This window comes from Pezoporus occidentalis, unplaced genomic scaffold, assembly GCF_034315485.1.
Source record: "Pezoporus occidentalis ecotype Australia unplaced genomic scaffold, CSIRO_AGI_Poc_V1 ctg11, whole genome shotgun sequence".
Lineage (NCBI taxonomy): Eukaryota > Metazoa > Chordata > Aves > Psittaciformes > Psittacidae > Pezoporus > Pezoporus occidentalis.
The window spans coordinates 3019302-3037620 of record NW_026912886.1 but is presented as its reverse complement, the minus strand read 5'-3'; the positions used below and the strand labels follow the sequence as shown (position 1 = coordinate 3037620).

At 38.5% G+C, this 18319-nt stretch overlaps 1 protein-coding gene across 6 annotated transcripts in view; it reads right to left on the bottom strand.

Annotated features, from left to right (window-relative positions):
• Positions 1 to 1071: 1071 nt before the first annotated feature.
• The window catches only part of THSD4 (thrombospondin type 1 domain containing 4), a 317288-nt gene continuing 300040 nt past the window's right edge, over positions 1072 to 18319 (bottom strand). For all 6 annotated transcript variants that reach the window (XM_062627009.1, XM_062627000.1, XM_062626986.1 and 3 more), the window contains 4 exons: positions 13107 to 13280; positions 9918 to 10097; positions 7862 to 8006; positions 1072 to 7014 (listed from right to left, as the gene is read on the bottom strand). In XM_062627009.1, the coding sequence (XP_062482993.1) occupies positions 6872 to 7014; positions 7862 to 8006; positions 9918 to 10097; positions 13107 to 13280 (642 nt within the window). In that variant the 3' untranslated portion in view covers positions 1072 to 6871. The remainder of the gene's footprint in view (positions 7015 to 7861; positions 8007 to 9917; positions 10098 to 13106; positions 13281 to 18319) is intronic.

The window sequence follows — 18319 nt, the reverse complement described above, 5'->3', positions numbered from 1 at the left end:
AGGCCCCGCGCTCACCCCGGCAGCGCACACGTCTCGCTCTGCTTCACAGCGCGGCGCGGAACCTCGCTGCGCACCACCGAGACCAGGCCCCTCCGCGGAGACCCGCGGCTGTTGCGCGCGGCAGCCTCCCCTCAGCGCGGCACGTTCCAACGGCCGCCGTTACGGCTCGAAAGGCTCGAGGCACCGCGCGTGCCTGAAGCCCCGCCTCTTCCCCCTGGCCCCGCGCGCGCAGGCGCCATGGCGGAGTTCAGCGTCAAACGCGGAACGCGGAATCCGGATGAGTTCCCCGTGTGGAGCCGCGCGGGACGTCTCATAACGGCAGAGAGGAAAGGTCAAATAGCAGCGTCTCCGGAACGGTTTAGATACGGGTTTTCTCCCTTGTAATTTCACTTATTTATAATGAAATTACAGTGAAATGTAACTGCCTGTAGCGCTGGTCTAGTTGTGCTAGAGTGGGGGAAAAAATCCTTCACCAGCTGCCAGCAGAAATTGCACCTGTCGAGTGCACGCTTCCTCAGCACGGGGATGTGCGCTGTGGGGTACAGCCACAGTGTTCTGTGGTGTGAGCACAGCCGAACACACGCCTAGCTTATTTTGCTGTCACGTCGCCGATTTTCCGCTGGTAAAGCAGCGACTGAACAACAGATACAGTTACGAAGAACTGCAAGATGCCAAACCTCAGAACACCTGGCAAAGCGGGCCCTGCTGCTCCAGGAGGGGCTGTATCCTCCCTCCGTTGCTGAGCCTTATCCTGCTCATGGACAGGAAAAGTGAGAATAGATCGGAGCAAACCTGCTGAGGGCATGAAAGGGCCCATGGACCACACCAGGAAATAGCTGCCTTTCCAGTGGGTGAGACACAAGTGTCTCAGGCGCAGTCTGTCAGGGTGCTGCCATCACTTGTGTAAGGCTGCAGCACAGCTTATGCAGCCTTTTGCAACACGGTTATGTTTTGTCCACGTCTAAATTTGAGTGAGGGTTTCCTTAGCTTTTATCCCTTGTTGAAACTTGTACTTAATTCTGAAGAGGCTCTGGAAGAACAAATGAAATAAGAAAAATAGCATGTCACGAATTAATCTTGAATTACTTTATTTTTCACAATAATAAAAAATAAATTAGTCATAAACAAAAATAGTTAACATTTTTTCATCAAAGAGAAAATGTATACAATATGGAAAGGATGCTGTACAGTTCTGGTTCAGGTGCATTGCCATGGATACATATTCCTGAACGAGTCAGAAAGCAATTTGCCTATATTCTCCCCCTTTAATTCACTCAATGAACTGGCTAATCAGGAAGTTTAGAAAATTGTATTACGGATTTTCAGTATGACATATATACAAAAATATATATGTAATACCTGTGCTATAAAATTCCCTAAAAAGCTGGATTAGTAAAATGAAAAAGCTGGACAAAATTTGAATTGTATATGTAAATAAATACATATTAGGTCCCTTTTAATAAAAAAAAATCTGCCTATTCTAAATATTTGAAATATTTTGGTGCAGTGGCTTGTTCCATAGACACAGCTCAGAATTACTTATTTCCCATAGACATCTTGTATTTACACGTAACAACAAAATAAGTTATAATAAAGTATATCCTTCTGCCAAAATCTATTATGAGGGTCAAGTAGAAAATCTTACACATATTAAAAAAGTTAGGGTTTCTTTTGTCTCCAATCCTTCCTGATCCTCTATGTAGATCCTGAGTGACTATGATGGGACTTCAAAAGTCTGTACGTACCCAACCCCTGCGAAGGCCACTGGTCTCGAGAGACCAAACACAGCATAAACAAAACAGGCCAGGGCAAGCAGCAATGACAGCTGTCGCTGGAAAGTCAATGATTGCTCAAAATTAAGCTCCTCTCCTCTCCAGATATCATGATAGTTATCTATAACCCATTATAGTAAATGGGGATACAGAAGATGGGAAACTCACATTCTTCAGAACTTCTGGCTGCTAAAAGTGGAGAAACAGCTGAGTTCAGGTCTGGTGTGAGTTCCCTTAAATGGAATTCTCTTCCTTTCACCAGGTCTTAATGTCACCAACAATACTGAGATACTACAATGATGACAAGTTTGCTTGAAAATATATTGAAAATGCTTAGGGGGTGATTTTTCATTTCTGATATAGAAATAATTATTTTACTCCATTTTCTAAATAAACAGCTAAGGTATCCCCTACAACCATATTCTGTAACTTAGGAATAAAGGAAATTTACTTCCTGTGCTCAAATTTTCATGTTTTGTGTGTTCCAATTACAGACATGCATATTACCTGCATAATACACAGAACAGCTCTTACGAAGACAGACACACTAAATGTAAGTCTCAAGAAAACCATGTAGACACCCAGTTTTTCCTTTGTGGAGACAATAATTCTCATTTTTTCATGCAATAAATGTTCATATGAAGAGCCACTACATACTTCAGTAGCTGTGCATTCACAGGTTCATTGCACAGAAGTGAATTCAGTAGGTACTTTAATAATGTGCATTAAAGCTACCCAGCATGGACACATACACACACAAAAAAAAACCCACAAAAACAAACAGATCACTGGACTGGGAGGAATATAGTTCTTTTAAATAGCTGGGCCTAGTTTTAACACGGATTCTTATCAACCGAATGGCCAGTTCAGTAATTCTGGCAAAATCAAATATTGTTACCCAAACGACAAAGGGATGGAAGTGAGATGAGAGGAAGAGGAGAACACTTGTGGGTGTTAAAGAGACAAGCTGGGATGAGGATGAAGAAAAGCAAAGCCCTGGAAAGCACATTTTACTACTTCCGGTGGCATTGATACACAGAGTGGAAGTGAAGTATTTCCTTCAGGAAGGCATAACCTTCTCTCTTCTAGCCATAAGCTGTTTCCAGCATCTACCTCCTTCAGTGGCACCTTCTAGGACTCTGACATAAGCAAAGTAAATAGCAAGGTCCTGGCAGTACTGCTGCTCCTTGTGGTCTTCTGCTCTGTGTTTCCCAGGGCTATACTGACTACTTTTATCAACTTTATGAACAAGTAACCTAACATCCTCTGTAACATACTAGGTTTCTTTCTGTATAAAAGGACCAAACTCAACTGCACCACACTATCATAAAACTGGGATTTAACCAATGACATTAAGCACTGTTTTATTCATACAGAAAGTTCTCCATTTGCTGAAGCATTGGGAAAAAAAAGAAAAAAAGATTATGTGTGTAATGAGGAAGATACTAGTTCCCTGTGCAGAGATACTGAGGTAGTCCTGCATTGCATCACTGGGCATACACTATAGTTGGACTTCCAGGCTAGCAGACTTCTAAGAACACATCTCCTGCAGTGCTCTCCCCAGCATTCAACTGCCTGCTACCAAGCTTGTTCCTAATTGAGAGACCTGGGGACTGAAGGTCAGAGACACTAAAGCGGATACTGTCTCATTGAGGGCCATATCAGACAAAGGGTCATTCCCACAGGAGCAACCTCTCATGCTTCCACACCATCATCTTCAGTTTTCTGAGCTAGTCAGAAGAAGGGAGAACTCCATGAATCCAGTGCTGCTATTAAGAGCTCTCAAACTTGGCAACCAATTCCTATATACAAGCAATTCTGCCTACATATGTTTGCATCTGACATTGCGCAGGAGCTAGCAAACCCTGATGGATCCTTGATAACTTGATAAACAACTGCACCAGCAGTCCTTAATTCCAGAAGGAGAGTGCTTTGGAACACAGAGCCTGCTCTGGATGGAGCTGATTTTGGCCAGTTGCATGTCTGCAAGACATGAAAGCTGTATGCAGATTTTACCCCTATAAGCAGTTAAACTACTTAGACTCCTTAAATCAACAACCTACAGCAGTCTTCCTACACTTAACTCTGGTGTTACTGGATTGTGTAAGGTGAAAATCTTTAAGGCAAAGAAGCTTTTTTTCCACCATTCTGTGGGATTTTGATGGTGTTAAAATTTCAGAAAAAGAAATTAAAGCTTTCAAGCTCAAAAGGCTCCACCATCCCTTACTTTTATTGGTTTTATATCCATTCTAAGTCTATTTACTGCACTCAGTAAGTCCACCTCTGATTTACAATGAAAGTAAAATCAGGCCCTCTGCAGGCATCATCCCAACTTGGTGCACTGCTCTATTAAAATAAACAGTTGCTATAGCAACATTTTCAAAAGTGCACTTTGTGTGATGGTGAAATCTTACATAGCACTTTGTACATAATATTACTATATAAAAGTGCTGAAAAGAAAGATTCATTAGTTTATTTAGCAGGAACAACTACTTTGATTATGCTGACACATAAGAAGAGATGATAAATGATTAAGTTCTGCAACATTCGGCAGTTTCCTTATTCTCTGATGTTTAATTAGGTGGCACAATCTTATTTTTGTTTTATCTGATACATCTGAAAATTGTCCCTTTACTAAAAAGTATAGTTTGTACAGTCATAACTCACTGCATTCAATTCACAAAGCTGTATACATTAGATGTAATAGAGGATTACAGTGATATGTGTATGTATATGTTCTTTGATACTTAGCTCCCATGAATTCTGTTTACAGTGCCTACAAGATGATCATCTTTGTAAAATAACCTAATGGCTAATTTCAGAGCAAAATAACATACTTTATAAAAGACCAGGATGACTTGTTTGTGTTCTGAGTCGCTGCTCCACAGCCAAAAGTTTGTGCTAGCAGATTATGTTCTGTGAACTGATTGCAAACCTGATTCTCTCTCTGCATGTCATTTACCTTGTGATTTTCAGAGAGCCTTTTTATGGGACAGGTATTTCCCTCAAACTGGCACGATACAGTTCCTTGGGACAAAAGAGACAACAGCAAGAATTACATACTGTATGTCCAGATTTGCTGCAATGAGATATCCAGATGAAAATCTGTTTTTACAAACACTGGATTCCAGAGTTGTTTATGCTGCACTTTCTCCGTATTATTCTTTGGTCAAGAATCTAGGGAATACAAAATGATCACAAACCTGTGTGTTATTTTCATGTATAAACCTTTATAATACAAGGGAATATGACTGTGAAAGATTCATGAAATTAAAGGTTTTCTAATTCTAATTTCTATTTCTAACAGCTTTATATCAGTTAGTTACAGTGGAAAACGCCAGATCAAGGTGTACAGAAACAGACATTATTGGTTTGTAGTCACAAAGAGTAACTATCAACTTTGGGGGAAACGCTTCTTCATTTCACTCAGTCAAACAATATTAGTTCATCGTGTCCAAAATATTTTTCACCAGTGACCAAATAAAATATAAGGCCTGTCTCCATTCCGTCTTCTACATCCCCTCCACCAAGCCAGTAAGAAGAAAAGAATACACAGTGAGGCTCAAACATGGCTCTTCAGCAGCAGCAGGACACTTAATCACTATTGTATCACTGGGAGTGACTTAGCATAGATTATTAAAATGGTTTTTGAACTCAGACAATAGGCACCTTAGAAATAGATGCACAGCTGGGTTACCACCAATTTACAAGCAATATGCTGTAATAAAAACCTGAATATGCAGAAGTGTTTGGTTTATCCTTCAGCCTTGTTTACAGATTTGAAAGGCCTCTCAGGTAAAGAGAATGTGCAGGTAATGTAAAACATCGGACATTCACTTTGCTCTTAGCAAGTCCTAAGGCTGACTACTGTAATTGCAGAACTGAAAAATCACCAATTCAGCTCTAAGCCTGGAGCCATTCTTAGTAGAAAAGGAGCGACAGGAGTAGATCTGCGGGATGGAACACTGACTAAAAATAGACAAGTATGTTGTAATAACTGATCAAAATCTGAAGAACGTCAGTAGCTAAGATCTCCTTTTTACAGATATTCAGCTACTACACTCATACCGCATGCCTGGTACCAAAAGTAACAGACTACCATAAAGCACAGAGGCCTGCATCCTTTGGTGGTTGTTTCAGAAACTGGTGACATATCCAGACTAGGCCTGGACGAAGTACTTTGGTATGATAGTTGTTAAGCAATAGTGCAGAGACATTAGGCAAGATACCAGTTCACTGAAATAACTGTTCTACAGGAAGAAGACCTTGCCAAAGGAAACAATTACTTTTTTTATAGCAGCAAAGGCTCTTCAACATTCTGGTTAATCTGTCTCAGTGACAGCTGCAGTTGTTAAAGACTTAAAGGGTCTAGTGGCACTCTGGTAGGTAATGTATTTTAAAACCCATACAAAATTAGAAAAGTATAATTTCAAGAATTTATGAATTAAATATGAAGGCACTTTTTGGCAGTCAAATGTGTATATATATTTGCTGCCTGAGGACAGGAAGTTACTTAAAAGTACAACTGAGAGAGCTTAACAGTGACTCTATTATGAATGGACCAAAGTAATTAAAAATATATGTTAGAGTTCTAAGAAACTGATGGTAAATGGATCTTCAAGGGTCTGGTTCTTTGTGAAGTAATTTTTCTCGTGCATTTTTCACTGATTTAGTCACCTAATTTAAGGCAGTCCAAAATACCAAGTAAGAGTAAGCACTCAGAAAATAAAGCAGCAGCTGTATCCATGCTGGTCAAATATCTCCAGTAATTGCCTGTGACTGATCTAGTTTTCATTAATTTCACAATACTAAGGCTGGTATATTCTTTAAATAATTAGTTATCTGATGAGCAGGTGCAAAGAATAGTATCATTAAAAATTAATGCTTTAAAAAGATTGTGGGTTTAAAACAAACATTTTAAAAAAAGATAATTGCACAATAACTGTAACTGAAAGGGTGTGAAATTTAACCATAGTCTTGCTGTACTCAGCAATATAAAACCCATCTCTAAGAAGCTAAAACCTGCTGTAGTCAAACAGTAACACTGTTCAAGCGCCATCTGAAGACTGAGATTGCCGCTTTGAGTAGAAGAGTATTTGTTATCTACGTCCTAGAAACCCAGATTGTCTGTTTGCCACACGTGTACAGGATGCACAACAGGCTGTTTTGTAATAGGTGTAGACACAGAGCCGGGCCTGAACCACCACATTGCAATTGTAGTATTTATCTTTGCAGTTCTCATCTGTGGAGAAAAAGGAAGAGATAAGAAACTGAAAAAAAGCAGTGTTAGAGAAATAAATAACCCCCTATTTTTTACTGTGTGAAATCCCTTGCACCTGTATTTAAACGTTCATTGTCAGGTTAAAATAGGCTACCGATGCAAATTAGCTAGATTATTCAAGATTTTCTACTTTTAATACAAAGATACATAGAACTGTGGAAAAAATGCACCTATTCCTGTTTATCCTCTTGTGGGGGTTTAAGTGTGTGTGTGTGGCTGGTTTTTGATGTACCTTTTTTTTTAAATAGTTAAATTATTAACTTAAGTAGTTATCAGCTGAAGACTGTTCTACAGTGTGCTTCTATACACTTGCATCTTTCTTTCCCTAGTCATCCTTGTTACTATTAAAATCAAATCTGTATGAGTTGATCAACTAATTCCAAAGCCAAATTATATGTAGGTGTGCATTTACGTTGCATACAAGAAAATGGCTTTATTGCCCTTACAGAATATACTGTTACAAAATGCATCATATCATACACAATCCTTTTTCTTTTTTAAAGACTCTGCCAAGAGAAACCTTTGAGAATGCAAGGAAGCTGCACAGAAAGACCCTCTATTTTCACAAAAGCAGATTTCTCACACTCTCAGCAACTTCAAATGTAAGCCAGTTCCTTACATGTTACAAGAAAAAAGTTTTTAATTGGAAATTAAAGCCTCCTTTTACACTATAGAAAAGAGCTGTATTTCATGAAAAATAAAGCCTAGACCTTGAAGAAAATATACTTCAACACCTCTGCAAGACTATTAAATATTTTCTCCACTAGATGGAGTTCCATATTTAAACCAGAAGTTTCTTCTTCCTTACCTATTTCAGGGATACAATCTTGCGTGTTACATGGTTCTTTTTCTTCGGGTTTAAGCTGTGGATCACACTGAGTACTGGCTGTCATATCATCTGACAGACATCGTACCTCTCGAACCCGAAATCCTCCTTCACAGGATTTGGAACACTGAAATACAAAAGCTGAAGTTCATGAAGGCCATATGAGATGTGAAAATGCAGAAAGAAAAAACTGGGAACCTTGAAGCCAGACCCAGATATCACTGTAGCCTTTTATCAACTTCACCACTTCTGGTGGCTTTGGTTTGTGTTTTTTTGACTAACTATGTAGCTCTTAACATACAGGCACAATTTTGTTAAAGGTTAAAAAAAATTTATGACCACGGGGGCAACCACCAGACCAGTAAATATGACAGACACTGAGCAACTGAAAGCATGCTAGAATATTCCCCTTCTGAATTACTTAGCTACTTGCTTCTCTTATTAGCCTTGTTCTGCTGTGGTTATTTATACACGTCTCAAATCTACTTTTTCCACAGTGTTCACATTTCTTAGTTTAAGAACTTGCTGAACTGAACTTCACTACTTGACTGTACTGCCCTGCCCTGCCCTTTTGCCTCCATTTATATAGAATCAGGAATAATCTTAAATGCCTTTTTTCTAGCACTTGATTATTTTTCACTTCTTGCAGCACAACAGTTTTCTTGAACATTATGGGTTTATTTTGAATTTCTAAAGAAAATATTTCTGTGCTTCTGAAGCCAGAGACTTTTGTACTTGCTTGACTTGGTATTTTTAAAGCCAATTATTACACATTTCTGCCCATACTGAAACAAATCCCCTGTTGATTTCAAGAATTTTGCCTGATTGAGGTCTTTAAGATTTGGCTCACTGTCCAGTTTGAACTAAATGCTCACAAACTCAATTAAACCTGTGTCATTTATAGTGATTAAACCCTTAATAGGCCCAAACTAGTACAAATGTTTTCTTTCTGGCCTTTTTGGCATAATTATTTAGTTCCCTAACATTGCAAAAACAACTAATCACTATCATAAAATCAGTTAGTGTACCAAACTAACTAAAATACTCTCAATAATATATTCTTTAATTGCTCTTTCATCTTTAAGTACAACCCTTCTCCTTTTTAGAATAAACACTTAGCCTGTGGTGGCAGTAACTGAATGTTTGCAGGTTTTTATATAATTACTCTTGTTACATGCCTGTATAGAGTATTGTAATTATCCCACATCCAGCAATAAGAACTGCAATTCGGGTCTGTAGAGATCTTAAGCACTTAAAATAGAACCAAGACAGAATTTAGATGGTACATACAGAACACTATACACAAACCCCAGCATTCTTTCTTAGCCAGCCATTTAATCTCCATGACTGAGAGACCACGCCATTTATCCTAGGTCATATGAAAAGTCTACTGAAGATATAAACTGGACAGTTTCAAAGCCGTTCTGCTGGTTTTCACACCATTTTTCATTCTAAGTTCACAGTGGACTTCCTGATGTCCATTTAAGAGACAAATGTTGTCTTTTTGGGGGGTAAAAATCCAACCAAAGGATTTTATGGCACTTGCAAATGTAGCTGGTCCACTTCCAGGGGAAACTAGATATACATGAGGCTTTACAGTAAGTTTTTTCTCAGTGAAGTTCTAAGTAGTACAGTGAGCGTTTAAAGCAAAATATTATGGTAAAACTGACTTTAAAAACTGAATATATACCTCATTCTTTTATTAAATGTTCTTTAATTTTAATGAAACTAGAGTTCTGAAAAGAACTTCTTAGTGCACTAGTGTCATTAAGGAGCACATCAACTTCATAAAACGGGAAGATTCTTAGAAGAAGAGATCAGTAATGAAAAGATCAGTGTCTCCTTGTGCTCAGGATATTTTCTAACTTTCCTAAGCTTCACTGGTTGCTAAAGAGCATGCTTTCTTTTTAGTATCCTTCCTGTGCAAGATTAAGGCAATTTCACGATCAAAGTTTTATCCAAACAGCATTCCCTTTTAATATACACGGAAAAAGATGTATCAAACAAAACCAGATTTAGAAAAGCGTGACAGACTTACTGTGCTCCATTCTGTATGAAACCACTTAGATCCACATGGCTTGAGGTAGCAGGATTGCTGGCTGGGAGGTTTTTCCAAATATGAACATTCATAGGGGTTCAAAACATCAAAAGTACCTTCAGTTTTCCTAACACAAACGACTTCTCTCTGTTGAGTTCCACTGCCACATTCTGTAGAGCACTGTATCAGAGAAGGAAAAAAAGTGGTGTCATTTGTTATTCTACTTACATCCTCCAACTTGTTTCTAAAGTAATGTGTTTCTCCACATTATTTGTTTCTGAAATAAAACAACACAGACACACTTGCATTTTAAATTAATATTCCAACAGGAAAATTTGTAAAGTTTTGTTTATTCCCCATTCTTGGGCACATGTTTAGACAGTAAAATCCAAAATCCATTTCCTTATTATATGTTCTTTCCTCAGTAAAATGGACTTAACTGTATCTTTCCTTGAAGCATTGGCATATATATGACTTGAATAGAAAGGGAAAGGGTAAAGTATTCCTTAAGTTTTTATCTCTCAGAACCAGAAGAGTAGCCCAGATAAACCTTGGGTTATTATTATTATTTGTATGTAGTACTAACGCAGTAGCCAGCAGTGCCAGTTAGGAACCAGGACAAACAAATGCTGAAGGATATAGTAATGACTGAATTCATCAAGTGACTCCTGACTGTAGGTGTGTCAGGTATTACTTATTTCCTTTTTCACTGTTGCAGTGGTTAAAACTGTACTTCTGTGGATCTTTATTCCACATGGTGCTGCAGACTCAAAGCATACTTCTAATTATATTTATGAAGAAGACACAAATCTCTAATTGGAGAAATCTGTAAGTGTAGTTTTACCTGTAGCTACAAGAAGAAACTGGTATTTATTTTTTCTAACAGAAAGAGAAGCATGACTTACTTTCTCCAGAAACTGTTACTGCTTCTTGCTGAAGCAGGATTAAATGCACTGTGCTGAGGGTTAGAAGGCTGGAGCACAGTTTTGCAGCTTTACAAATCCCCACATTCTGTGTGGGTATTAGAAAATGCCTTGATCTACCAGCATGTTCCTTGCATATTTGCAAGTGTCTGTGTGTTGCAGTGTTGGCTGTACTTTTGAAAAGCAAGCTTGACTTAGGTGGACTCTTATTGCCCATTTAAAGGTTAAACACATAATACTGTTCCTGACACTTGTAAAAAGGTTTTTAGAAGATGCTTTCAGAAACATACTGGTTTCTACATTGCATAAAGGACTATGATTTTTAAAAGCTTTTTCTAGCCTAAGCTAATCAAATGCTATTAAAAGTGGGGATTTTGTTTATATTTTGGTTGGAATTTATGACCCTTTTACCAGATACCCACAAAAACCTTGAGCTGAGTGAAAAACCTTGAGATGAACAGACCAAATAAATTCTACAGGAAATAATGTAACTGCACTTCCTTTAACACTGAACATCTCTTTTAATGTTTTAATGTCACTGCTCTCTTTTAATAGTTCCTCCAAAAGACAGTATCTTAACATTCAGCCTTAACTCTAGAGAAGCAGAATACGGAAGGTCATCCACCAATGCTCCCTCCTGCTTTGGTCTTTTACAATACCTGTCCTTTTCAGACTGTCTGCTTTCATTTTGGCAGTTAGAAGTCAGGATCTGGCTGGTAGAATAATGTTTTCAGATACTTGTTTCAGATAACATACAGCAAAGACTTTGTACCCTTGCTATGCATCAAACAATTCAATCTCATGTAAAGAAAGGTAAGTCAGCTCAAAAAAAGGGGCTATTGAAAAGGACAGTTTGTTCAGTTCTGGGCCCCTCACTACAAGAAAGACATGGAGGTGCTGGAATAAGTCTTACAAGGAACACCTGAGGGCACTGGGGGTGGGGGTTTAGTCTGGAGAAAAGAAGATTCAGGAGGGACCTTTACAGCTCTGCCTGAAAGGAGGCTGTGGCGAGGCAGGGGTTGGTCTCTTCTCTCACGTAGCAAGCGACAGGACGAGAGGAAATGGCCTTAAGCTGCATCAGGGGAGGTTTAGACTGCAGATTAGGAAAAATCTCTTCACAGAAAGGGTGCTCAGGCATTGGAACAGGCTGTGCAGGGCAGTGGTGGAGTCACCATCCCTGGAGTGTTCAAAAACTGTGCAGATGAGAGCCTTAGTGACATGGTTTAGTGGTGGACTTGGCAGTCCTGGGGTAATGGCTGGACTTGATGATCTTAAAGGTCTTTTCCAACCTAGTTGATTCTATGATTCTATGACAGAAACTCTCCCATTCGGAACAGAATGTAAGAGCTAATATGACTTTACTGAATGCTGTAAGTAAAAAGTCCCAGATTTTATCTGTTATTAGAACTGCAGCTAAGTATGTTTTAAATCTGAATTTGTTACTACTCTAATGCAAGCAATTATCACTTACACTTGAAACATTAGCATGGTAGTATCCCTGTAATCTCTATCTCAGCTGCACCAGCTTAATTTCCAATTCCTTATTACCTGGAAGGATCCTGGAGCATGAAATGCAGTGAGTTAGCAGCACAGCTAAGAGACTTTTCCCTGGCAGCTTCTGAAATGCCTTTGTTCCTGACAGCAGAAATGTTCATTTAGAATGAGCAGGACTATTAGGTATGGATCAAGGGAAGAATTTGTCTTGAGAAAAGAGCATCAGGATACTGGCACTAACCAAATATTGTTCTCTTTACCTATTATCATGAATTTCAGTACAACAATACTGAAGGTAACTTTTGGTTTGGCTATGGCTTTTTGTCTTACTTAGATTTTGGAAGTGCTCTAGGTTGATCAAAAGATTAGATAGATAGATAGATAGATCGCTAGATAGAGAGATGATAGGTAGATAGATAGTCAGTCCTGCAGGTATGCATTATCACAAAGGCTTTAGGAAAGTGCAAATCTCTTGCTCTAGTGTTCACCTGAATATACTAAGCAGCTTGCTGTTATCTTTCATTTTATAAATACACTGGGTCAGTAGAGGAGAAATAAAAATGAAGATAGAGAGGGAGAAAAGAACAAAATCTTATTTTCAAAAAAAGAAAAAACACAGGAGGTGCTGAAAAGTATTGAATATTAACTCATAAAAAAACAGAAAGGAAATACATGAACATTCTGGAGGTGCAGAAACACACACATCTTCACTGTACAGAAGCATTTTTTAAATTAAGATACCAGCAGAAAACAAACCTGTGTTAACGCTCACCTGTGTCCAGCCCCCAGCAAACCACTCCACTTTACCAGCACAGGGTCCATTATTACAGGGAGTTGTTTCAGAAGGTCTGTTATTGCCACAGCCTTCCAGAGGCAGACTGCTGACATGGTTTGTCATGCAAACCACTGAACGTGTACGGACTCCATCACCACATTCTGCAGAACACTGGGGAGCAAAACACAGAACACGTTCACTACCCCATCCTCCATGCTGCACAATGAAACGAGAAGCAACAATTACAAAAAGTAAATTAATTTATGCAAAGTCAGTAATTTCTTCTTTAAGCGAGCTATAGCAAATTATCTTACAGTTTCATGCTTCTGAATACACTACAAGGAATACCTGTCCTTTACAGTCACAAATAAAAAAACCTGACGGATTAGGAGAGAAAGAAATCAATTTTTTTCAGCTTTTATTAGCTTTCTTACTTTTCTTTCCTTTTTCCTGTCTGTAAATTCTTTCAGTTTTCATTTTATTCATCTTTTTGCATACTGATTAATAGATATGAGAAGGAGTAATTCCAGTAAGCAACTTTTCAGACAGCAGTCATATTTCAGTTCTATGAGTTTATCCTCTGACCATTCAAGCTGTCATCCAGGTCAACTCTTACAGTTTTTAAAAGGATGAGGCTAAGAAGACTGGGGACTATGGCACTGCATAGTGCATTCTGGATCTTTTCCATATAATGAGTTTACAGAGTCATAAAAATAGAAAAATATGACATTTTTGACAGGTGGTTTCAAAAGACTGGGGTAAATCCTCAGCAAATAACTGTAACTTCCACAAATTATTGCACAACCAGTTTCACGTGTAAGTTGTTAATCATTTTTAGCAGACGAGGCTGCTGCAGAAGTTTGTGTGAATTCCGTGTTGCTTTCTAATGATATGATTTCCTGGTAACTAACATTCACCATATAAACTTTCCACTGTTAAATTCTGAAAGCTGTTAATAAATAATGATGTGCAGGTTCTTATGTCACACGTTTGGAGATAGTAAGCATGTCATCCATAAATCATGCAGGATAAATTCCATTTGTCATCCATCCACTTCAGTGGGAAAGTATCCAATATTCTACAGTTCTGGGCAACATCAAACTATCAACATTTAAAAAATAGAAACGTGCCAGGGAAAAAAAAAAAACAAAACGATTTCTTGTATTAGACTAGGGTTTTTTTGCTTAATTATTTCTTAATAGTCCCTTTTTCTTCTAAAATGCATTTGGCATTTCATGTCCAGACCATTAAAATAAAGAAAAACCCATGTGCAGCTTATTGAAAGATATGTATATAATTAAATGTAATCAATTAGAATTATACTGCACACGTAAAGAAAACCACCGATAAGTATGAAGTATATGGGAGAAAAAGATGCATTTGATTGGTATTTCAGGTTTGATTTCTAACATACAAAGTAATTAGTTAAAGAAACTCTATATTACTTCTGCAGTGGAAAGTACATTCCTTGTGAATGAATATAACTGTAATGGAACATTTTTTAAGATATTACTGAATAAAAGTAAGAATTATTTCAAGAACTGGTAACAAATCACAGCTTGATTTGACTCCCATCAGTAACAATGTAAGGGTTCATATCCAGTAGTTCGACTACAGAACAGCAGATGCCATGACAGCACCACTGTTAATAACGGGATGAACCAATGCAGTCATTCATCTTCTCAAGGTAGAGAGACTAGTGACTGAATGTACAATTTCTTGCAAACTGCTCTTTACTCACGTGCACTGAAGAACATTGGTTGTGTGAAACATGTTACCATGTTATAGTTACTCCACAGATACCGTATTGAAAAACATGTTTTCCTATCAGCGAGTTGGTTGCTTTCCCAAGAAGTTGGAATAGAATGGAAAAGTTTTACTGAAATGGAATCTCCAGAAAACTAAGAAAGTGACTCAACTTTTGACAAGTCATTTTTTTAACAAACAAAATACGAATCTACTTTCTCAGCAAACCAGATTTGGTAACTAAGGAGGTCTTTTCCAAGTAAACTGGCAAAATCCTGAAAACACAAGAATGATGTAAATTGTGCCAGCAGTGAACATTTTCTTCGACGTGTAAACTGAAACTAAACTAAACCCATTTCAAACAGCCCACTCATGGATAAAGTGACCGTTTAACTGAGCCCCATACAATCGCTACCTTTCAAACCCACTGTAGGGAAATAAATTTTGTGGCTGTTCATATTTTATCCTTGGCAAGTACATTCAATTACATTATGCACAGAGAACTATGCATGTACTCTGCAAATACTTTTCTTATTTCAAAGTAATTTTCAACTGACAATCTAATTTGCTTTTCTACTTTGAAAACCAGAGCTAGGAACAAGTTTAGTCTATAAAGTCATCCAGAAAATCTCCACAGTCTTATGTTATAAATGATTATGCATGAATTAGGCTTCCATATCCAATAACAAAGGAAATACCAAATGGGAAGGTATAGGGTTGTCCCACCCTTTGCTGCAAGATTTTACTACAGATTAACTACCCTCAAAGGATTTGCAAAGCCAACTTAAACCTGAATGTTTCTGCATTAAGTATTTGGGTTTTCATGGGTTTTTTCTTCCTTTTGGTAAAAATCTCCCATGTGAAAGCATGATCTCCAAAGCCCAAGACAGGGAGTAGGGTGCGTTTTGATAATGAATCCTCTCCCTTTGGTTTTCAGTCGACACACCCCTACATTCAATTTTGTGCCATTGATTTGTTGCATTAATACAGAGTAAATGCTATAACCTAACATTGTACCACATGAGGAACTTTCGCAAGCTGCAAGTTCTCTATTCTGGTCCTGTTATTAAAGATATTCTATTTCACTGTCTTGTTTTAACTGGCAGAAACTCTTCAGAAACCTTAGTCTGTGGAACACCCTCCCTAGCTTTAAGGAGTCTGCCATTTCTCCTCTTCCTGAGGTCCTTCCCTCATGAGTTCAGTTTCAGAAGATTTCCATTCCCATTAAAAACTAGAAATAATTAAAAAATCCCAAACCCAACAACAAATGCAGTGCTCTGATAGTTGTCAGAAAGCAAGTTTAGCAGCAGTCCACAAGGAAGGCTAGTTGCTGGGAGTTTGGAAAACTCCAAGTGGAAGCCTGAATTTTTGTCACAGCCACGGGGCATGGTAGAAGAAAACCCCTTTAAGTGTGCCAGTTCCCTTTCACTAATGTGCCAGTCCTACTCATTACCTTCAACTGGGGCAGCGGACCACAAGAAAGAGGCAGCAGGAAATCTACCAGAACTCGAGACCTTTGAGGTCCCAGCATCATTGCTAGCCTTAATTAGATTTTTAAATAACAACCGATTGAGTTGAGTTCCAGTAAAACATCCCCATTTGTGCAGGATTTCCATCTGCCACACTTTAATCTTCATCATCTTAATTATGCCCCACAAGACAACGAAGTTTTCAATGAATCATCCTCCAGAAGTTAACTAAAAATGAAGATTTATGTTTGATATACTTATGAAACTCCTCAGCATTATTTGATCTGCCTGGAGAAAATCCCTTTCAGAAGGGATTTTAGAAGGATTATGTAACCTGTTTTGCCAATAATAAACTAAGAATTTTATTTCAGAAGCTCACTTCTGCTGCAGTTCCAAGACTGGGGCAGATTTTCAAAGGACATAAAACGATTGACAGCAGTGGGAGAGGGGAAGCTGGGCGAGTCAGAAATGTCCTTATGTATTATTGTCAAAGCACTTTCTGATACCTGGATTTAAATTATTTGCTTTAGAGTGCATCTATGCATACAACAGGTGCTGGATCAGAAGTCAAACCACCCTTGTATTTTGTTGAGCAGATCCATGCTATCCTTCCAAAGTGACAAAGTTTCAAAATACGGTCTTACAATTTTTGGACACTTCAGCTGGATGATGACTGCTCCTACACATGCACTGCTCCTTTCTTTATATGTAGTTGGTAACACTATGTTGTGGTTTAAGCCCAGCTGGTAACTCAGAACCACGTAGCCACTCTCTCATTCTCCCTCTTCTTCCCCCCACCCCGCTCCCGGAGGGATGGGGAGGAGAATCAAAAGAATGTAGCTCCCATGGGTTGAGATAAGAACAGTCCAGTAACTAAGGTATAACACAAACCACTGCTGCTACCACCAGTAATAATAATGATAAAGGAAATAACAAGGGGAGAGAATATAAAACTAAAAGGGGAAAGGGAAATAAAAACCAATAAACACAAGTGACGCACAATACAATTGTTCACCATCCACTGACTGATACCCAGCCCAGCAGCGATCTAGCCCTTCTGGGTAACTGCCCCCAGTGTCTATACTGGGCATGACGTACTGTGGTATGGAATACATCTTTGGCTAGTTTGGGTCAGGTGTCCTGTCTCTGCTTCCTCCTAGGTTTCCATGCCCCTCCTCACTGGCACAGCATGAGACTGAAAAGGCCTTGATCAGAGTAAACAGGGTGCTTTTTTTTTTCATGAGAGGTCTCCAGATTGAAATGAAAAACAGTGAAAGAAGAGTGTGAGCTACAAACTCTCTGGTGGTTCCACATATCACTGGTCAAACCCACTTGTACCTGTCAGGTAATGATTTAGGATTGTGAGGAATAAAGCACTGATTTTGAGGAAACATACTGTAGTTCTCTAATGAAGATATCACAGAAGCTTTGCTGTTACTCTTTCTAATGAAGAGAGAAATCCAGAGTGTGTGTTTGATTGGTTTGATTTTGTTCCCTAATGTGCACTTTTTCTTCCTTCCAAGATTTTATTTTGGCCTCAGAATCTCATTAACATCTAAGAATTGTTTGTATTTTGGCTTCTTTTCTAAGTATGCTCTAAACATCAAATGAGAAACAAATGAACGTTGATGGCAATGAGAAATAAACAAAAATGCAAGAGGGGAATCCTCCAGCTAGATGCAGGGCAACACTGGTGAGTCTCCCATGCTGTAAATCAGGGGAATGCAGTTTCCCGCTTCTGACCCACAGGAGAAGTAAACTTTCCAGCAATTAGAGCTGTCAAGGAATCAGTCATGTGAAATGTTTGCAAAAATCTCATCTGCTCCCATCAATCCAATTTTGTTGCTAAGTTCAGTAAGGTTCACCAGCTTCACCCAACTGATTAATGATTGCAGTTTGGTGGAGCTCTGCCATTTTAATGCAGTCTGACATCTTAGGAGAATTATGAGACAGGAAGCCACCTTTCTACAAACACACGTAAAAATATCACAAAGT